This window comes from Artibeus jamaicensis, unplaced genomic scaffold (genome assembly GCF_021234435.1).
Source record: "Artibeus jamaicensis isolate MK-2021 breed Jamaican fruit bat unplaced genomic scaffold, CSHL_Jam_final contig_415, whole genome shotgun sequence".
Lineage (NCBI taxonomy): Eukaryota > Metazoa > Chordata > Mammalia > Chiroptera > Phyllostomidae > Artibeus > Artibeus jamaicensis.
Window position 1 is genome coordinate 22,026,530 of NW_026521823.1, and position 22,522 is coordinate 22,049,051.

The 22,522-nt window shown below is 40.9% G+C and overlaps 2 protein-coding genes and 1 pseudogene across 18 annotated transcripts in view; all 3 read right to left on the bottom strand.

Annotated features, from left to right (window-relative positions):
* Positions 1-10,503, bottom strand: part of FBXL3 (F-box and leucine rich repeat protein 3) — a 23,813-nt gene extending 13,310 nt beyond the window's left edge. Inside the window, exons 1-3 of one of the 4 annotated variants that reach the window (XM_053665604.1) lie at positions 10,419-10,503; positions 5,993-6,341; positions 3,061-3,183 (exon numbers count right to left, since the gene is read on the bottom strand). In XM_053665604.1, the coding sequence (XP_053521579.1) occupies positions 3,061-3,183; positions 5,993-6,340 (471 nt within the window). In that variant the 5' untranslated portion in view covers position 6,341; positions 10,419-10,503. Of the gene's footprint in view, positions 1-3,060; positions 3,184-5,992; positions 6,342-9,282; positions 9,826-9,866; positions 10,174-10,236; positions 10,321-10,418 lie in introns of those variants that run through there. The other 3 variants (XM_037143354.2, XM_053665606.1, XM_053665605.1) reach the window with 3 other exon arrangements.
* LOC119047872 (uncharacterized) lies at positions 1,611-1,709 on the bottom strand (annotated as a pseudogene).
* An 8,541-nt stretch (positions 10,504-19,044) lies between the features above and the next one.
* The window catches only part of MYCBP2 (MYC binding protein 2), a 263,498-nt gene continuing 260,020 nt past the window's right edge, over positions 19,045-22,522 (bottom strand). For 10 of the 14 annotated variants that reach the window (XM_053665529.1, XM_053665535.1, XM_053665526.1 and 7 more), the window contains one exon: positions 19,046-20,381. In XM_053665529.1, coding sequence (XP_053521504.1) covers positions 20,266-20,381 — 116 coding nt within the window. In that variant the 3' untranslated portion in view covers positions 19,046-20,265. Of the gene's footprint in view, positions 20,382-22,522 lie in introns of all 14 variants that reach the window. The other 4 variants (XM_053665532.1, XM_053665533.1, XM_053665528.1 and 1 more) reach the window with 3 other exon arrangements.

Below are 22,522 nucleotides of genomic sequence, written 5' to 3' on the forward strand. Positions count from 1 at the left end.
AAATGTTTCACTTGAACCCTAATGATATTATTTCATAACTGTTTTAGGGGTAGCATTCCCTTCACTCTGTCAAAGTGCTTTTTCAACTTTGGAAGAATGAAAACAGACTTCAAGCCTCAGGATGAGTGTCTCTATATCAAATCAATCACTGATAAGTAAAAAGAGAAATTCTGAAATCCAGAATAATACCTATGAGACACTTAATAGTCACCTTATCTAGAAACCCTACTCTTGTGTTTTGTAACACTAAAATGTGTTATCTTTTGGTCTGATGATAATGATCATTAAAATAGTAATAACTGCCCCGGGTGGGTGGCTCAGTTGATTGGAGCACTGTCCCATACACCAAAAGGTTGTGGGTTCTTCCCGGTCAGGGCACATACCTAGATTGTAGGTTCCATCCCCCGTTGGGGCACATACAGGAGGCAACTGACTGACGCTTCTCTCCCTTCCTCTCTCTCTAAAATCAATTAAAATATATATATGCACACATATACACACATGCATATCCTCAGGTGAAGATAAAAAAAGTAAAAACTGATACCTATTAGCATAGTAACTAAAATTATAATGATAATCAACTCAGAAGCTATGGAAGACTCATGTAGAATATGGAAGCACATACAAAATTTGATTCTAATACAATCATTATCTAAATAAAATTGCAAATTTAAAACTCATTTAAATGTATTGAATTATCTGTAATATTTTCAAGCCTATTTTAATGCCTTTTTCCACAAATGTACCAATTAATATCCATACATTTATTATATACATACACACTAAGCCATCAGTTAGATATGGAATCTGAACTAAAGGAACCACTGTAGGGAAATAGGTATTAAAAAGAACTATGCAGCCATAACCAATGGACAAAGAATCCAGGAGAGTAAGGAAAGAGAGGCCAATACATGCTCCAGCATATTCCTCTCCAGAGCCCATCTGACCCTCCACTTAGCTTTATAAAGTCACTATAGCAGTGAAGAGGGAAGAGGGCAGGCTAATAGCCAGGAAAGTACAGTTGACCCCTGAACTGCATGGGTCTGAACTGCGCAGGTCCACTTGTATGTGGATTTTTAATTGAAATTTAAAAATTTCAAATTTCATAAAAGTGGACCATGAAGCCCAAACCTGCTTTGTTCATGAGATAATTATATTCAACCCACAACTGGAAATCCGCATATGCTGAGGGTTGAATTTTTGAATGCTTGTGGGTTATTTTTCTGTTGTGTAATTAAATAACTGGTTTACTACTTATATTAAGTAACTGTTTCAGTATTTAAATGTTCATTTGTATCTATCTCACACACCCACATCTCCTCACCAGTGAACTCATGGCTACACCACTGCCTTCATTTTCCCACTCCCCTCAGATTTAGCTCTGGTCAAATACATTTCTTTCATGTTCTCTTCAGTTCTCAGGATTTCCAAAATAAAGCAACACCCTATTTCAATCTCTACAAAAGCCAAAGAAAAAAGAAAAACAGTATAAGCATCCTAGGCCCATTTACTTTATTATATTTATAAATGTGTTTTTTATTTTATTAAATTTACTGGGATGACATTAGGTAATAGGGTCATACAGATGTCAAGCGTGCATTTCTATGATAAAAAATGTGGAACGCTTCACAAATTTGCATGGCCTAGGGGCCACGTTAATTTTCTCTGTATCACTCCAATTTCAGTGCATGCGCTGCTAAAGCGAGCACCCTAGGCCCATTTAGTAAGGAGACAGGCAGTACCAGACACAGCAACAGCTTCCAAAGACAAACCTAGTGTGTGTAAGTACACTATGAGTACTAATTATGCACAATGATAATCCTGAGTAATAAAAATAGGAACCCGTGTTCAACACCCTTTTAATCTGGTGTATTTTATACATACACCATATGTATATTTGTTTTTTAATTATGGTATGTACATAAAAAAATCAATCTGAAACATTTCATTTTCCATATGATGCTTGAACAAGGCTACTAAGTGCTTCTTACAGTGAGGTCCTAGAATCATATTAGGACTAGACTGCTCTCCTGTAGGGAAAACTTGAAATAGGAATAGTAATCTAAAATTCAGAAGTTCCTCAGATGATTTTTATGCACATTAAGTTTGAGAATTAGAGTGATCTAATTCATGGACTTAAAATCTTAAAATGCTGAAATGAACAGAGAGTCAGTCTCTTGTCCATTTCCCTGGACATATGAGGAAAAAAACATTTTATCTCAAATGTGCATATGCAGTGAATCTTTTTAAAATCAACTGAGACTATGAAATTAACTGGTGATGTATTTGTTATTGATGATAGTCCATTATACCACCTGGGTTATAATATATACTCAGGTTAGTAAAACTTCTTCTCTATTCATCCTAGTAAATTAAAATGTTAAGTGTTTTAAAGGGATGTTTACATTTTAGTTTACGCTATACTCTGAAAAAAGTTTTTCAAATTATTGTTGGTTACTAACCTACTAAACATCAGCTAACCTTTATTAGCTGTCTTTCTAAAAAATGCACCCTGCTTACCATTCTAACAGAATAATTATTAGAGAGACTATTTCTAATTACATGTAGGATCATCTTAGAACATAAATATAAAATCAACTTACCTCTTCACCAAGAAAAGTTTTAAGAATAAATCTTTACACATTTACCAGAAGATTTTATAAGAAAGCTACACCTGCTTTTCATACTGGCACTGCCTACTTTAATTTCACCAATCTACTCTGAGAGTCCAAAAAGGCACATCTACACGTTTCTTTTCTAATATGCTTGTTTTTCAGTTTGACTTTGTCGCTTTTAGGATGTCCTATAGAATGCGCTATAAATTCATTCACTGTTCAACCTTACTCATGAAGAAACACAAGGATACAAAAAGGAAAAGCTTAAAAAAAAAACCTGTAACATTCTAAAGGATGATTTTTTTCCTAACATACTACAGTACTTTTCTTACACCTCCATCACTCCCATCATCAGTACAAGAAATGGGTAGGGTTTCAATGAATTTCTCAGCAAGAGCTAAAAAAAACAACAACCAAAGACAAAAAACAAACCACAGCAAGATACCTTTGGTAAATCCATAAAACTTGGCCGAGCAGTTGAAATAAGTCCAAGTGTTTTTAAAGAGCAGTTCACAAGTTGCGATAATATATCACAAGCTGCTTCAGCTGATTCTTTGCTGCTGTCCACCTTAGAAGAGAAAATACCATTTACCCACAGATGTATTTATAGTATATCTTAACTTTGCACAGTATATCTGTGCATATCTTAATTCTACAAAAGCAATAAATACAGTTACTAGTCTACTGCATTATAAATGAGTCTTTCGATTATCTACCACCACATATAACATCAGCCTTTTCTGAGTCACCTGGAAAAAATAAAAGGGTTAACTGTCAAGACTTTTACTTTTACTATGATGATATATATTTAATGTTGAAATAAATTGGCTCTAAGTTGATTTATTCCAAACTGACTATATAACCTAGTAAAATGCATGAGTTTATCTTTGAAAAATAATTATACATTTGGTAGTGGATCCAATTATACATATAAATAGCATCTATGGCAAGGGTGTCAAACTCATTTTCACTGGGGCCACATCAGCCTCACAGTTGTCTTCAAAGGCCGAATGTAGAGCTCTTTGCCCCTAGTTAAGGAGTAGTCACATTTATACAGTACTAAAATTACAGTCCTTCATTCAGCCCTTTGAAGGCAACTGTGAGGCTGATGTGGCCCCGGTGAAAATGAGTTTGACACCCTGGTCTATGGTATACACGTATCAAGACACAAGAAACTGAATGAGCATTTACTCAGAAGGTTCAGGTAAATCATAACGGGGGATTCATCATTAATGACAATGAAAAACAAATGCAAAGTAGAATGAGGGCCTCCAACCAGTTAAGCATGAAACCTGAAACAAAGAGCTGTTCCTATACACTCTTCTGCAGAGATGTATCTTAGGAGAAAAGTAATATGTCAAAAGCTCCTCAAGAGCTCTTAAAAAAAAGAAAGTTGTTTCCTAAGCTAAAAAGCATCTTAAACCAGAATAAGTAACAGTAATATCATTACTTTAATCCCAGAATGAGGTACATTACCCTAACACCAAAATGTCCTTTAGAGCTGGTTGTAAAACTGTCATACTGATTTATCTGCAAGTTTTAGAGCTGTTTTTCATCTCCCCCCCTCCCCCCCCCCAAGTGTCTCTACACCACTGGTTCACACAGTGTAGTCCTTGGATCAGCAGCATCAACATCACCGGGAATCTTGTCGGAAATGCAGATTCTCATGCTCATCCCAGATTATGGGAATCAGAAACTTTGGATGTGGGACCCAGACATTTTTTCTCAGCAAGCACTCTAGGGGGTGCACACAAAGTTTGAAAACCACTATTCTACACTAATGACTGACTACACTCCTTTTTGGCCTATAGTCAGTGATTAATTAAATACAACTATCTTCAGGAGAGCTCAGGAAAATCCTGTGATGTAGCCCTTTTTGCAAGTCAGAAATTATTTCTTGGCAAAATAAACAATGAAATAATAATGTTTAAAGTTATAGGACAAGTGGTTTTGTGACAGTTATACAAGTTAGACACATCTGAATTGTGTCACAGGGCTGTAAAAGATTAACACTGACCCAGCCAACCCACTGGATGGAACTGGCCTTTTGACCTATGACATTAACACATTATAACCATCTTTCTACAGGATTCACCATTAGAACACTCTTAAGACAACTCAAAGATGACTGAAACCACAGGAAAGAGCTTGAGTTTTCTAAACCAGGAGGTAGGGGAGGGACAACACATGAGAAGTTCCTGGATTTTGTTTGTTTGATCCTCCCACCATTTCCCCATCCTTTCCCCCAGCTAGGGTTGCCAGATAACATACAGGATATCCAAAAAGTATTAAGTTTGTTTCAAATGATGCAAGGGACACATTTACACAAAACACTGTTTATTATCTGAACTCAAATTTATCTAGGTGTCCTCTATTTTGATCTGCTAACCCTAGCAATCCCACCCTCAATGGCCTAAGTGCCTTTATGCATTTCTCTGGGAAGAAGGCCCTAACACGCCCAACCATTCCCATCACTGGGTCTCTCTTCCTCCTTGGACACACATGGGTGAATAAACTGGTAATCTCCACGCAAGAAGGAATTCCATTCTTGGGAGCAGCCAAGACCAGTCTTGGTAAGGAACTCTGAGTTTAAGAATCACAACTTTATATAGGTTTAACTTTACCTGTTTAATAATTTAGCTACATGTATATAGTTAAATCAGTTATTCAGATGTTACTTTTCAACAAAATAATTATCAGTGTTACGAATTTAGTAAAGGTGGCCATAGTCCATCAGTCATCCCCAAAACCAAACAATACAAACCTCTATGCTCACACACACCACTGTGATTCCTTAAGCTATTCCGGGCATCTCAGAAAGCCGCCCACTGCACTTATCTCACCACTGCGTAACCGCAGCATGTCCCTTCCGGTAACGAAAAGAAACAAGCAGTTCTTTTTGGCAGTCTTCCATCTACCTTTTTCTATCTCTCTCTAAAATACTTTCACCTAAATTTTTCACATAAAATTGTTTTATTTCCCCTTTCTTTGAAGACTTTATGACATAAAGTCATCAATAAGCAAGCCCAGTCCCTATTACATAGAAAAACAGATGTTAGTCAATCATAATAGCCACATTTAAAATTTTTATTGTGTATTTTTTTCCTCAGTTTGCAATAACTGAATGTGCTTGACAGCTTTAGTTGACGATTTATCCTACTTAGTGGCTGCTTCTGCTCTTAAGAAATTATTAATTATAATAAAATGGAGTAATTAAGTTCAAATATAATTATTTGTCACAGCTAAGGTACATGATAATTCTAAATCTTTAACCACTCTGCCTAAAAAGCAGTATTTCAAAGACATGGGAAGGAGTATTGATTTGGAATACAAGGGCCACTAAATCTGATTTTTTAAAAGAAAGATTTAAATATTACCTTGAAGCTGACATATTGTAGATGGTTCGAATGTCTTTTAATAATCTGCTTGATCAGCTCTGGATGTGTAGCTTTCAAATAAGATGTAGCTGGCTGATTCAGTTCAAATTCAAAACATCTCCACAAGTCAGGCATGTGAAATACCTGGTTCCAGTTGCGGCAAACTTGTGAAGCATGAGCCCGGTCAAGAAGAGGCAAATACTTAAACACTTGGAGCATAATGTCCTGAAGGAGGTTACCCCAATCACAAGTCTGAGAATGCTCATTTGAAGTCCTCAGTTTCTTGGATTTTTCTGTCATTTCTTCTTCTGATGAACTGTGGTCACCATCTCTTCCCCCTCGTTTCATCCTATTTAGAAAAATGCATAAATTTATTGATTTTAGAGAGAGAAAAGAAGGGAGGAGTGGGAGAGAGGGAGGACAGAGAAAGAAAAACATCAATTCATTGTTCTACTTATTTATGTATTCATTGATTCATTCTTATACATGCCCTGGCCAGGGATCAAACCCACAACCTTGGACTGTGGTGTATCAGGATGATGCTGTAACCAACTGAGCTACTCTGCCAGGGCGCCAAGAATTTATATTTTGAAAGTTATAGTTAACCAACTCAAAAAGAACCTACAGTAACAATTTAAGGTTTCTTACAAGATACCTAAGTGTACCTGCAATATCTGAATTCTTGAATTCAAGGCAGACCAGAATCCCAGTAACCTCCAGAGAGGATCTGAATTAAGTAGCCAAGAGATTTGTTCACATTGAGCAGTTTGTGATAAATGTCACCATCAGCCCCTCTCTCTGCTAAACATACGCAAACTCATTCCTACTAAGTATTGTCTGGTCTGGAATATGTCTTCTTCTTTCAACCCACCACTTACTGTTAAAATGTTTTCCCCAAATTGTATTTCTGACTGATAAGTAAGTGTTTATTGCATGTATTTGCATTACCTCCATCCCAGTTTTTAATGGTCTTTTTGTTATAAAACAGTATTGTGGCCTCAAACAAATTACTTGACCTCCCTGTGCTTCAGTTTGTTAAATGAAGATAGTAACACATATGGTTCTTGTGAGGAATTCAATAGTACTAGGGCTTTTGAAAGGAGATAGACTATTGTTGAACTCAATTACCATAAAGCAGTCCAGTACTAAAGACATTAAAGTGCAAGACAGTAGTAAAATAGAAAATATCCCATTTTTGTTTTAAAATGAAGTATGTATATGAGGAGTGCAAGAACACACGTTCATATATGAGAAACACACACTGGAAGTAGATTCACCACATTAATACAGTAACTAAAATAGCGAGTGGGGTATTAGTAGTGGGATAGCAGGTGATTTTTTTGTGCCAATACACTTCTTTGTATTTTACATCTATTTTAATGTCAACGAATTACATTGCAATCAGATAAAGAGGTCTTTTGTTTCTTGAAAAATAAGTATTATAGGCTCTAAACTAAATGACACTAACTTTGGACTGCTTAAATAGTACCCATATTTGGTTTAGAGCCTGTGATACTTTCCTTTTGTCCCTATAGAGCATGTTGCTGGTGGCTTGGATCTGAAGTCATAGCTTTTGAAAAGGATGGCTTGTGCCTGGCTCCAGCTGTCTTCTTGGCACATTAGCATGTAGGAATTTCTGATTCCTGAGTGGGATGGAGCGTGTACTAATGCATGAAACTTAACCAAATATCTCTATCCAGTAGCTACCAAAATCTGTGAAAAAGGATTGGCGGCTGCAGGGAAAGAGAATGGCAGAGACCCTTGGTCTTTATGGCATTAAAATAAACCGAGGAGGTCTTAGCACATCTGCAATAAACTGCCTTTTCCTCACTGCTCCTACTTCCAGCTATGTGAGCTAAGTGAAGTAAATGAAGAACATCCGTTAGAGCAATGGGAAGAGAGAAAACAGAATTTCTGACAGGTGATGTCAAGAGCGTAGGTTTATGGAAGACTAAAATTTACGTGGGAATCTAAGAATGCATATTTTAAAATATGTTTAGGGAAAAAGTACTAAACTACAACTTTACCTTTAATATAAAAATATCTCTCCCAGTAATAATGTCCTACTAGAGGTTGAAACACTATCATTATGACCCATTTTTCTGCTTTAACTTATGCTGAAGGCTTACTTTAATTTTAGCATATAAAATTTGGGTCAAAGAACAAAGAGTGTGCTACCTGGGGCTTGTAATTTCTTTTCTGGCTATCTAAAATCTTCAGAATTTTGAGATAAATAGAGTCAAAAAGAATGAAGACATCTTTATAATTTCTACTCCCTATTATAAAATGCTGATTGCCTCTTTATGGAGAACATTTTCTAAAACCAGAACTATTCAACTTCAAGATGAAATGATTCACCTTAGAGTATATGGGCATATAAACAAAAATAAAATGAGTTTTATCACACAATTATCTTTCTTAATACTTTACTGATCCTAACAATAGATACTTTCTTTTGTCTATTACAGTCCTGTTTTAAATAAAGTGTATTTCAGTATCTTTCCAAGTGGAGGGAGAAAAGAACTGACATATTAACAAGTACACAACACTGAGGAACAGAATCTCTTCATCTAGATATAAGACTGGGTGATCACCAAAGTATATTTTAAATACTTACCTCGGTAGTTTAGGACTAGCCAAGCAAAATCTGTAATTTGTCAAATACAATATGATTGTAGTATGTCAGAATTAGAGTATGTTTAGCAATAGAAAGAAACTCCAAGACCAAATGCTGATAAAAATGGTATCTGCACTGTCTTCATTTATGCATGAAAATAACAGAACACAGTGGGCACATACCATTTTTAAGTATGATTTTTTTCCAAGATGATCTGATCAATGCAAAAATGTAAATTGCTTTCAAAACTATCTTATTAAATTTATTTACACATGAAACTCTGCTGTATCAAAAGCTAATGCAAAGCATCCACCAATCTGCAAAGAATCCCCATCAATGGACTATTTCCTACTTTAGTCAAGGTGGAACACCTCTCATATTCGAACAGAAGTGCAGACATGGGAGGTGGGCAACAAAGGGCGAAGAGGCTCAGCAGAGCACCAGAATCAGGCCTCCCCAGGACTCCCGCGGTCCAATTCTGAACCGCAACTTTTCCTGGCCCCAAATCATCAATGCAGCTTGGGCCACCAGAGCACTTGGTAAGGGACGACATTCCTACAAAGGGCCCCAAAGCAAGTCAATGAGCAAAGACTACAAACTAGTTGAGCAGCACAAAGAGCGGCAGAACTAACAGCACGTCCACCACGCCCTCCAAAGGTGCAGTCACGCTTACTCATCAGCAGGGCAGAAGAGAACATTCTGCTGGGTCTCCCTCGTTGCATTAGGCAATTCGGGCACGTACTTGGCTCTAAAAAGCTTGTTTTGGCATCAGAATTCCTTTCCATTTACGTTGTGCTTTGACTAACATCAAAATCAATACGCACACTTTGGCTGAAATACAAGAATAAACCCGTGGAAAGAGATCGAATCTCAAAACTAGACAGTAGGAAAAGTGTGGCGGTGACACTCTGCCTGGTGGTCCTCTGTAGATGACTGGGACTCGAAGGCATTTTTACAAATATTTCAAGGATGGTAGAAAAAATATCTGGGCCACCTGACATTATGAGCAATAAAATACTAGTAGTCTCCCGTTTCAGCTCAGAGGCGCAGGCCCATCACTTAAGAGGCTGCAGCCACGCCAAAAGCAGGCGCAGAGCCTCTCATCACAAGTTGACCAAGTTTTCCATTCGGCTACGCAGCCGGGGCGGCCCTTCCCACCCGCGCTACCTCCAAGGATCGACTTTCCCCGTCATTTCTCCAGCGCCCTACTCCAGAGAGTCTGTTTTCACACCAAAGTCCCCTTCTTTCTCCACGTACCAGTACGAGCGTAGCACACCCCGGAAAGAGCCTGGCCCAGTGCGAGCTGTACTGTGCCTGTCACTAACCCCTGCCAAGAGTAATACAGTCAGGCGACAGGCGCGGCGGAGTCTCGGGGAGGTTGCACGCGGCCCCAGCAAAACGTACCACGCCCTGTTGACATGTTTTGAAGCAGGCAAGAGGGGAAACGCCCCCAAGCAGGCTCCAAGGTCTGGGCGCCGCGCCCCCAGCCCGGCTCCGCGCCCCCGAGGCTCTACGCCGAGGGCCCGGGACCCCGCTCCCAGGCCCGTCCGACCGCCCACCCAAGTCGGCAGACCCTCCCTGGCCCCACTGTCGCAGCGGAGCTCTGGCTCTGACCCTCCGCCGTTACCTGCTGCTGGAGGCGGCTTCCCCCACACACCACCCCGGGCTCCAGGGACGGCGGCGGCTGGTTCCGCGGCTTTCACGTGGGGCCCCAGGGGCCCCGCGCTTCGGACTCCCGCCGACGCGGCCCCCCTCGCTCCGCCCGCATCCGAGGCGCTGGTCCCTCCGCGGGCGCCAATGAGGCTCCACCTTTGCGGCTCCGGCTGTCCGAGGAGAAGCCTTCTTTCCCAGTCCCACGCCGTCCGCGTCCTTCTCCCGGTACCGTCGAGGAAGTAAGCGACTCTCCGGAGCGAGCTACTGCCACCGCGTAGGTGACTGCGTCTCGGCCCGCACTCCGACTCCAAAATGGCGCCCGGGGCTCACGGCCGCGCGCTTTCCCCGGCGCGTCTCCGCCCGAGGGGCGGGCGCGTGTCCGGGGGCGGTGCATTCGCTGAGGGCGGGAGCGGGCGGGAGCGGGCGGGAGCGGGCGGGAGCGGGCGGGAGCGGGCGGGAGCGGGCGGGAGCGGGCGGGAGCGGGCGGGAGCGGGCGGGAGCGGGCGGGAGCGGGCGGGAGCGCGCGCCCGTGGGGGCTTCCCCTTCGGCTGGCGAAGGGTGAGTCGGCGGCCTTCCTCTCCGAGAAATTCCTGCGGCTTTTAAGGATTTTTGTTTTCACGCCGAAGTGGAAGGGGTGGAGCTAACTGGATGCCGCAGAGACTGTCCGCGGTCGAAAACCGAAAGTTTAGGGAGGTGGAGCTGGGAGGAAAGGTGGGAGTGTCCCTGGAGCTCGCGCTCCGTTCCGGGGCAGAAGTACAAACGGGAGGTGTTGGCCTCTGACACACCTCCGCACCGTAGGGCACCAACTGGGTGTCCAGCCTGCGCCTGCGCCGAGGATCCCGGAGGTGCGCGGACTCTAAAAATGCACACGCCTTGTATACAGAAGGTGTCATTAAAAACTGCAAGGAAGTATACCAGAGTGGTGAAAGTGTTAACGCTGGGGTTACAGACGAATTTTATATTTAAGATGTGTATTTTCAGATTTTCTAAAAATGAGTTATTACTTCTTAAAAACCTCCTTTACTTTATAAAGTGGATATAGGCGGCCTGAAATTTGTAAATAGCTTTCTGTAATTAAGGAAAGTGTAACGGAGTAGTAGATGCTTATTAAAACAAAATCTCTGCTGAAGCCTTTTGTAAATCGAGGCCTTTTTGTAACTGCTACCTACATGTTTCCATAGTTTGGATTTTGAGATACTGGGTTTTCTTAAAAAGTTCTAATATCCTTAGGTGCAAAATCATAACTTGAATCATGCAGTGCCCTCAAAAATAAGGCGTCTTCTCAACCATTTGCCCCGTGTGGAAGGACTAGGAAATTGTGGTGCACGGGGTCCCAACCACTCTTCCACTCCGCCTCCAAACTGAGCTGGGAATCTAGGTGGGTAACTTACATTCGCGTTCACTGTGGGACAATGCCAGTGTTGGGTCTGTTGGGACCTATCTTATCACCAAGTCAAACTGAACAAAGTTCCTGCCCCATACTGTGATTGTACCTGTTTTTGCAACTTTTTTAAAGATCCGTCAGTGACTGGATGCTGGAGGACAGTAAGAAGTTTTTAGACTGGCAACGATAGTTATTGAAGAGAAATCAAATGCAGGCACATTTATTTAAAACTTAGGTTAACATTACAAATGATCTGCAAAACACATTAAACTACATCAGCAAACATAAGGAATATATATTACATTAAAACTTTCAACTCCAAGTGTAGTCTCTTTTTAATTTCTCATTGTAGGCTATTCTCTCCCTAAAGAGGACCCAGATCTTGGCAAACTTTACCTATCAAATGCTCCCTCTCCTATTATTTAAAGATTTTTTAAAAGATTTATTTATTTATTTAGAGAGATGGGGAAGGGAGGCAGAAAGGGAGTGAAACGTCAATGTCTGGTTGCCTCTAGCACACCCCACACTGGGAATATGGCCTGCAACCCGGGCATGTGCCCTGACTGGGGACAAAACTGGCGATGCTTTGTTTTGCAAGCCTGTGCTCAATCCACTGAGCTACACCAGCCAGGGCTTATTTAAAGATTTTATTTCACCTTTATGAACAACAGAAACTTGTACTTACTTTTTTTAATCAGTCAATACTTAATTACATTTATCAGTTGTGATGATGGGGAGAAGGGTGATTATGGAGTAGTCTGATGTACCAAGGGAAAAATCTTTTATTACTGACCCTGTTTAATATTGCCAGTGCCTGTAATAATAAAAAACAAACTGGTGCTTATTCAACTTTCCTAGTCCCTTCCTTGGGCGCCTGAACCAGGAGCTATAGGTGGTCATTCTCTATCACAGGGTCTGATCTACAAAGCAGAAAAAAACGTTCTGTGATGAGAAAGCAGAAGAGATGCAGAAGGAACTTACAGAAGGGACAGAGCCAGTGCCCGCAGCCCTGGTTCTTCTCGATTCCCAAGGACTAGATTGCAATTGCATTTTTTTGTATCACAGAGATTGCATTTTTTTCTTGTTTGCTAAAATTATTTTGAGTATGTTTTGTTGCAACCGAAACTCCTTACCAGTGCAGACTTGACCTGGAAAGGCTCCTCCTTGGGTCTCAAATGATTTTCCCTTCTAATTGAAAGGCAGTCATGGAATTTGGTCTCACTGTGCCCTGTATCTGGAGTGGGGGTGGGAGTGGCACCTCCATACCTGCCATTAACAGTGGGCCATTCTACCTGGTAGTATAGAGGCAGTGGTTGCTGGGCTGGGCTGGTCTCCGGTGGAGCCCAGGAAAATGGGCATGAGAGTTGCCCCTTTTTGACAGATTTCCTGCCTTTGGAGCTGACAGATGAACCACAAATCTTACTCTGAGAAAGATGCATGAAGTTCTTTTCCGAGGGGCAAGGAGAACTCTGAAGAGCAGTGGAGTCGGAGAGGAACAGAGCCTTTGGTTTTATCATAGTCATCCCTCTGACCCATGCGAGGGAAGGGCCTTACAGATTTAAAGAGTTTTTCCTGACGCTTTGACCTTTTTTTCTTTCTCCCCAGTTCCACTCCTTCTAATGCTTTCTTCTCTCAGCGCCCCAGCCTGGTGCTCCCCACAGGAGAAGGAACTGGTGTTTCCTCATCCCCTTCCTGGCTTCGCAGGCTCCCCCACTCAGTCAAAGCTGCCCCAGATCAGGAGGAAGATGTGCACCTGGGTTGTGGCTTAGGTTTTGATCCTGGTACTGGTTTTGCAGGCTTGGGCACGTTCCAACTTCTCTGTGCTTCAGTTTCCTCATCTGTAAAATAACAACTACCACAGAGAGTTGGCATGACAATTGAGTTAAAGTCTTGAGCACGCAGGTCAGTCGCAGGCTCATAGTGAAAGCTAGCCGCACTGCCCCCTAGTGAAAGCTAGCCGCACTGCCCCCATGGCTGCCGGCTCTAACTCACTTAGAGCGGGGCACTCACTTCTCCCAGGCAACTTGCCTCAGCAACCCCACGGCTCCCCTCTTTGTTAGTCCAGCATACTCCTCCCTCTCTGGAAAATTAGCCTGACTAGACCGTTTCGGTTTAGGCCCTCTCTGGACTTGGACACTATTTAACATTAGATGGTAAGCTCCTCAAAGAAGAGAAGTGTGTTTTGAGACTCTGACAAGAACCTTTGTCAACTCTTCCCAAGGCCACAGTAGTGACTTTGCAGCTGGCCTGCCCCGGGGCAGTGTTTTTCAAGCTACCTCCTGACCTACTTCTTGAATTAGGTTCCTAAACCACATGTCTCTTGCTCGGAAAAATCCAAAGAGTGGTGATAAAAATCCAGACTGTTGAGAATGATATTCTAGGCCAGTACTGTTCATTAGAAATTTATGCAAGCCACATATGTAATTTAAAATTTTCTAGAGGTCACCCTGGCTGATGTGGCTTAGTGGACTGAGTGCCGGCCTGTGAACCAGGGGGTTGCTGATTCGATTCCCAGTCAGGGCACATACCTGGGTTGTGGGCCAGGTACCCCGTTTGGGGGCATGTGAGAAGCAGCCATACATTGATGTTTCTCTCCATCTCTTTCTCCCTTCCATTCTCTAAAAATAAATAAAATCTTTAAAAAGTTTTCTAGAGGCCACATTAAAAAAAGTAAAAAGGAACAGGTGAAATTAATTTTAATAATAACAAATATATACTTAGTATATTCAAAATATTATAATTTAAATATGTAAGCAATTTTTATAATTATTGAGATATTTTAATTATTTTGTCTTTTAGTACTAAGTCTTTGCAAAACCTTGGGCTACTGTTTTCACCTTTGTGAGATTCAGTTGCCTGATCTGCAAAAGGAAAATAATGGTTCATAGGTTTGTAGGAGATGAAATGTGCTACTGTAACAAGTAACTACAGACTCCGTGGCTTAAAACAACACAAACATTATTGTACAGTTTTGGAGATCTGAAGTGCAAAACGAGCTGAAATCAAGGCTCACTGTCTGACTTTGCTTCCTCTTTCCCGTATTAGGACCCTGTGATTACACTGAGCCTATAAGGTTGATTCAGGAAAGTTTCCCCATCTCTAGGTCTGTACCCTTCATCACATCTGCAAAGTCCCTTTTGACACATAAGGCAACAAATTCCTATGTCCTGGGGATTAGGTCAGGGACATCTTTGGGGCCTCTTGCTCTGCCTACCACACCCAGGCAGGCACCAGCCAGCACAGTGTGTGGCCACTGTCAACAATTGTTATCGTGCGCTGTCAGGGAAAACCTTGATTACAGTTCTCAGTAACTTTGTATTTTTTAAATGTTTCTGTATTTGTGCTCTGTGAATGTGAAATCCCTAGCTCCTGGCACAATGTGCTTGCACACGTTTACTCACGAACTCGTACAGTCACCTTCTATGTGTAAGCCATGGTTACTAGGCAACTGGGAATATAGTTCCCAGGCTCATGAGCCTGTACTGTCAGGTGTAGATATAGAGCAGGTGCTCAAATATTTGTTAAATGAATTAATGAAGCACAGCAGCTGACTTTCACTTCTGAGGAACGTATCAGTGCCTCAGTTCTCACCACACCGTCTCCCTGGCATGCTCTTTCCCATTTTTGCTTGTCAAAACTTCCTTTGAGACTAGACTTAAATACTTGCATTTACTTCTTTTTTTCCCAGGAAATGGACAGTATAACAGAACCTGTTTCTTGCTGGGCTTTGTTAGCTGAGAAACATAGTGAAGTCGATGGCTTGTACTCTAGCAACAATGTCAGACTGTGTGGTTCTACTGGACACTTGTCTCTAACCTTGGCTATTCTTTCCTTCCATAATTTCTCTTCATTTTGTAACTCCCTCCAGTATTTATCTTTTTCTAAGCTACCTCATGTCCTTTGTGAAATGAAGCAACCTGGTTTGTTGGTCAGTCAGGTCCTGTAGGACACAGATGCCAAGATCAAGTTAGAGGTGTTAAGAAGCCTGAGGAGGGAAGGGGTGAGGGAGCAGGAGTCAGAGGAAGCCCTCCGAGTGCAGTGTGGGGCTGGCATCCAGGAAAGGACAGGGAGAAGGAACGCTGCCCAGGAAGGAGCGCTTCCTCGGGCAGAAGTGGGCAGCTCTGGCACCCCTGCCACGCTCTGTCGCTGCCTGGGGCTGCCCAAGAGGAGTGTGGCTTGGATCAAATGCTGTGGTGGATCCCACAGGTGCTGCAGCTGGAAGATGCCAGCCAACTGCCTTCCTGCAGGGAAGGTTCTCCCGCGAAGGGAGATGAAGGGAGGTCTGAGCCGGGGACTCCAGATCTGCATGGCACACTTCTTTAGTCTTGCTCCTTCGCAGCCGCGCCCCCATTACGAGTGCCCAGTTACCATTTCATAAATTACTTCTTTTCATAGAACCAGTTAGTAATGTAATAGGAATAGCATGATGTAGTAGAAGTTTAGATTTGAAAGACAGAAAGATCTGATTCATGTCCCAGGGTTTTTATTTTTCCAGCTAAATTTAGGTTAGAGAATCTAATGCTGGTTATTTAACTTCTCTAAGCCTTTAAAATCATCTGCTAAGATAATTAATAATGTTTTATCTTACAAAGTTGCTGGGAGGATTAAATAAAATGCCTATAATTCAATATCTGCCATTTAGATGTTAAATAAGTGTTCTCCTTTCCTTTACTCTTCACTTTCGAATAATACTCGATCACAGGATACAGCGCTGTTGTAAGTACTGAATACTTTATCATCTGACCTAGACTAGGTTTTGGGTTGGCCAAAAAGCTTGTTTGTTTTTTTCATAAGATGGCTCTGATAATTCTTAGTTATCTTTAACTTCATTCCAAACAATTGTTAGATCGTATTGTGACAGCTGTCCTATCAAGTGTACACTTAAAAAAATCAAAAGTGGTGGATTTTTGTGTAGCTGTTTTAGTACTGATTGAAGAAAATAAGCAATGTTTTCGGTGTATTATGGTTTATTCTTTCAAGAAAAATAACAACGCAACTGAAAAGATTTGTGCAGTATATGGAAAAGTATCGGATATGTCAAAAGTGGGTTGTGAAGTTTTGTGCTGGAGATTTCTCGGCGGATGATGGATGCTCCGTGGTCAGACAGACCAGTTGACAGTGACCGCAATCAAGCCGAGACACTGAGGACATCAACATTATATACCACGTGGGCAATAGCTGACACACTGAAAATATCCAAGTCAGTAAGTTATTGGTGAAAATAAAAAATGTCCTTTATTTTATGGAAAAGACTAAATGAACATTTTGGCCAAACCACTATTATTATGTCTAAAAAAATTGTGACTAAAAAAGGGGTGAGTGCCTGGCTCAAGGCCACACAGTCACAACAGAGGCGGAGCTGGGAGCTGGGATTTGAACCAGAGTCTTCTGGTTTCAATTTCAGCATTTTTAATGTATTGTTGGCAGTTTTCAGGGAAATGAGCTGTGATGTTTCAAGACAGAGCCAATGTAAAAAACACATGTAGCTACCTACAGGTGGAATTCAGTGACAAGAGGGCAGGGTGAGATGTTGGGGCTGAAAAATCTAAAAAAGGCAAATCAGTAACCATTGCCAATGAAGAGGGAATAAAGAGCATTGCATATAGTTTTCAAATAAACTTACTGATAGAATAAGGAGATTTTAGCCCTAAACAATCTAGCCAGAAAACTGCTTAAGAGAAATGGCTTTTCCTCGGCCTGAAACTATAACAGGAAATGAAAAATTCCTTCCAGATTCCCCAACACTATTGTGGTTCTGCCTTGTTTCCTGCTACTAAATTAAACACAGCATTTGCAAATGCCTTTGTGCACAGCGTGCTTGAGCCAAATGTGTGCTAAAACCATCTCCCTTCTGTGCTTTGTCAAAACTCATTCCTAAAATCTTTACATTTTCTGGATTTGAGATGCTTGGAATATAATTAGGAATAGCTTCCTTGTAAATGAAGGTAAATAAATCATCCTGAGTACACACTATACAGCATTGTTGTTTCCCCCGTTTCTAGAATATTAACTTGAGATGGCTCTTGCCAGCCAAACAATCTCCATAGTTTCCCATTTCCTTTCTTTTCCATTCCAATTCACACTGGAGCAGATCGATTTGCTAGCAAAGTTGATGGATACAAAATGGCCTTCTTTACAGTTATCAAGTGCCCATGGCATTGCCTACTTTTGTGGCATTTTCAAGGTCAGTTTCATTTCTGTGGCCTGTGAGTTTAGGTCAGATATGTTTACAATGGCCTCACTGCATCCTCCCTTTGTTTTCCTGGAATATACCTAGCAACAGCTTCTGATGTTGTACAGGCTTCGTGTATGCTGGACACAGGTAAAGCCAGCTCTGAGCCTCTGCCCCCAGTTTTCTCCCATGAGCCTGGGCATGGAACATCTGAGACGGCTGTGACAGGCAAGGGTTGGGAAAAGAGGTAGAGGGGCAGATTCCTAAGCAGGTCATGGGAGGTAGCAGCTGGGCCAGAGAGGTTGTTCTGGTACCTGTCACCCAAAATCCTCATGGCAGAATGGCATGTTCTCAAGAAAAAGGCTGTTGCCCTGAAGGCTGTGGTAGAGTCCCAACAGGCCCTTTGTCAAAAACAAAAATGCTCTGAGAGGACAAATATGAGAGTACCTTCAGAATACCTTTTCTGCTGAAGGTATCAGGGTTTCTTCATGAAATACTCACCCAAGGTATTCAATCCAGAGCCTGGAATTGAACAGATCCTGCCTGCAACCCTTTCAGCGTGGTTTGGGACCACCACAAGCACTCCGAATGACAACCAATTACTCTCACTTTCCCACTGGGCAATTAAAAGTTCATTGCAACTTGATGGCATTGTTACACAACACAAAGCAAGTTTGTGTAATCTTCTCAAGAGATTTTAAAAGAAAGTATTACCATTTCTTTTACTCTGATGGTTCAGATGTATCTTACTTAGACAAAGGAGGACCTTCTGTACTGTTTCAAAGACCTCCCTTGCTCAGGAACCCCAAGCTTGAATAGAGGATCCACAAATTGGGTCATGAAGAGATCAGTCTTCATGATCTTCAGTTGTGTTTGTTTTTTTTTAACAATAAGGTCTCCAACACTAGGAAAGTTAGACTACTCACTGTTCTATCATCTTCTAGAATTTTCTATGTACATACTTTTTATCATGCCTTTCTCTACTTCTCTGCCGCTACTTATTCTTCAAGATGCAGCTCTAATGACCTCTTACCTACACCCCTCCCAACAAAAACGAAAAGCCATTAACGACGATCTTTCCTAAATCCTGAAAACACTTGGCTTGGACATTTTAATAAAATTTATTAGAACATTCTTTAAATGGTTATTTGTGCTCAGACTGGATCTTTGTATTTTTAAGGTCCTTCATGGCACAGATTATTTTAAATTTCTTACAAATGCTTAGCAAATATTAATAATGGCTATTGTTAAATTAATTTATATATTTCCAACAGAAGGAATTTAGAATAAAACCCAGCAAAACTTTAGCCAGTCTCGTGAAGTGAATATAACCTGATTTTATGATGAATCATAAACAAACAATTTGGCAATTTTATGGGTTAACTATTTTAAAAAATCACATTGTATTCTGTAGCAAATAAAGACTAGTGATTTTGTTAATTACTTTATAAAAGTTCTAAAAGGTTCTGGTTAATAAGATGGAGGTGGCCCCTGTCCTAATGTTTTCCTCTGTGTTTGGCCTGTGTCTGTTTAATATGCACAGAAGCTGTTTAATATGCACAGCTTCTACTCAGTGTGTGATTAAAGCCCCCACGTTGCACTTCATTGCCACTCTTAGTTCTCCTCACACAAGTAATGGCTGTGCTCTGTCACTACCTTTCTTTCTATGGAAAACTGGAGTTTCAGACCTGAAAGATGTTTAAATGTTGTTTCTCAAGCAACACCTTACGCAGTTGTTACGCTTTGTCACTGTATAAAAACGCACAGTGGTTTATTGACATGTACATTCCGACGTGTTTACAGCTGCGGGGTAATGAGGCACACTCAGTATTGCACTTCATTAAAATCTCAGGCTCAAACTTAACCTAGAAGTTTAAATGAAATTGCATTGTAATTTAATAATTCTTATAGAGGACAAACATTGATATCTTTATGTACAGTGTAATACTTATTACATTTATATGCCATCCTAACACAATTTTTTAAATAACAGTCTAAGAAATAAACCAGAATATTCTTCTTTTTATCCCCACCCGTGATGCAATTGTACAGGATTACAAAAAGGCAGTATACAATAAACAATGATTTTTTTCCTTTTTTTGCTTGAAAGCCAGCATCATTCTTAGTCCGTGGACATGGTGATTCTTTTTATATCAATTATCTATAAATGTCCAATGCTTCACAGGCCAATGACGGTAATGGCCACATGCAAACACCTCACAAGTTTGATGTCTTGGCTCAAAGAAAATAAACCAAAATAATGGGGAAACTTTCCATAGCAAGAATTATGTACACGGTATTTGGCATCCTTCTTGCACTGTGAATGGTTCATTTTCATGGATGTAAAAATGGTCCCGTCCTTATCCTGAGCAGAGTTTAAACTTCACCACATCAGGTTAGAGGATGAAGGCAACTTTTCTCTCCACAGACACAGGAATCTGAGTGTTTTAAAAAGTGTGAGCGTTTCTGCACACTCCACAACCCAGAGCAAACTCTTCCCCAGTGGGTGGATGAACAACATGGAGTGGACATTCAGTTCCTTCTAATTGTTTGCCTTTGGGACCTACATAAATTTTGAAGGAGGCAAAAGAATATTATTCAAAATCTATATACATACAAACCTAATGTAAATATAAATCACTGGTAAGTTATTCAATGGTTGTACAAATATAAAATTAAAAAATTATTTTTTCCAAAGTGCATAAGTGTCCCCACAAAAAACTCAACATCCCAGGTATATATACAGAAGAAGGTGCATGGTCCCTTACTTGCAACATCCTGCCTCGAGATAACCACTGAAAGCTACACATCATTTTCTATTAATAAATGCACTTGGTTTATCATTTTAAAGCAAAGAGCAATGAACAAAAATGGCCACAGAAATCCTTCAATTTAGTCTGGCAGGAAATTTTCTACATGAGAAAATATAGACTCTTGTATAACTTTTTTTCCAGGCAAAACTAGATTTAAATGTAACCAAGCCCTGTTGCCCTTTCATATTCTCTGAAAAAAAAGACACACACTGGTAAAATGGGAAGACTGCCTATTAGTGTTCTTCTGAAAAGCAGGTAGGAGGGCAGTTATTAGGAAAACGAAAATGAATCATCTTAGAAATTATCAACAAAAATGGAATATAATCTGGAAGAAACACTTTGGGAAAGATAAATTTGTAGACAGTAATCAAATAAACTAGGCTTAAAGCGCACAAAACCCACTTTCCATTATTTACAAGGCTGGCGATGCTCCTGTGCACTGGCCCCTGGCCCCAACAAGGGGGTCAGGACATGTTTCAGAAGGGAATGGGCAGAGGGATTATCACTTTGACTTCTGAACCCAGACTCTGATTTTTCATACATTATTTAAAATTAATGGGTTGGCAGTAGAGAATCAATCCTTCTGTCTTTCTAAGTAAACTGCATGGCCCCCTTCCCTGCTGATATCACTGTGCGTTCTCCTTTCATTCTCTTCCACTTCTCTGAACGAATGGATGAGTTAGAGAAATGTGTGGGACAGAAAAAGCACACCTCAACCTAAGGGTATAGTCTTAGGCCACCTATTTGGCTTCTCTTGGCCTTAATTTTCTATCTGTAAACCTGGGGAGGGGGACAATACTCTCCGCCTTGCAGGCTGTAGAAATTGGGTGAGGAAATACATGTGAAAATGCCCAGGAGCAACATCAGTCCCTTCCTCCCTGCCGTCTCCCTGACTCCTCTCCTGCCTCAGTCTTGTGACTCACAAGAGGACAAAGTCCTTTCTGTGGGCTGACGCGGACGACCACATGAATGTGCGAGGGGAAGCCTTGCTTTGGCCCGCCCGGGCCCTTTTCTCTCGGTGACTGCCCACTACTGTGTGCTCTGCAATGCTTGTTTCATTACTAGCTGACTTCTTTTTGTTTTCAGTATTTTTTTAAGATAGAAGAAACTTTCTCTCATTGAATAAAATTTGGATTTTTCCCTGATGAAACTGCTTACCTCTAAATTTCCTCAACTAGAACTTGGTTATTTATCTCCCAAGCTCTTCTGTGCCAAAAGGCCAGGAAGCAAGATTGGACTTTCCTGGCTCTCCTTTATTTCCAGACCACTAACCTACTTTCATTCCATAATCCCTCTTCCCTTCAAGCTCAAATGAGCTGGAACATTGCCGGACCCCTTCCATTCGCTGACCTCCAGACCACCACCTCCTCCTGCGAGTGATGGCTCACAGTTCCATTGGGGACATCACCTTACACACTCGAGCCTCACATTACCCTGATCTTGCTTCCTTCAGTCCACTACATCTATTTTTCTTAAAAGGTTTTTAGAGATGGACTAGTGTTTAACAATTTTTATTTGACACAAGCAAATAGCAAAAAGTAGCCTTACATTAAAAAAAAACAACCCTCTTTATCTTACCGTCTTTATTTTTGAAGAGATAATGTATCTCTCTTATAGTTTAAAAACCAATAAGAAGCCACCTGCCCCTATCTTTCCCCCATATTCCCTGTTTTCCCCCAAAGTTAACCAATTTTATTAATTTCTTATATCTTTCCAGTGCTTTTATGCAAATATAAACAAATATATAGTCATTTCCTCCTTTCTTACAAAGGTGGCATATCGTATACACTCTTTTATAATTTGAATTTTCAATTAATATGACCTCCTATAGATCTTTCCATATCAGTGCATAGAAATTCCATCCTCAGTCGCCTTATTAATGGAGCATATT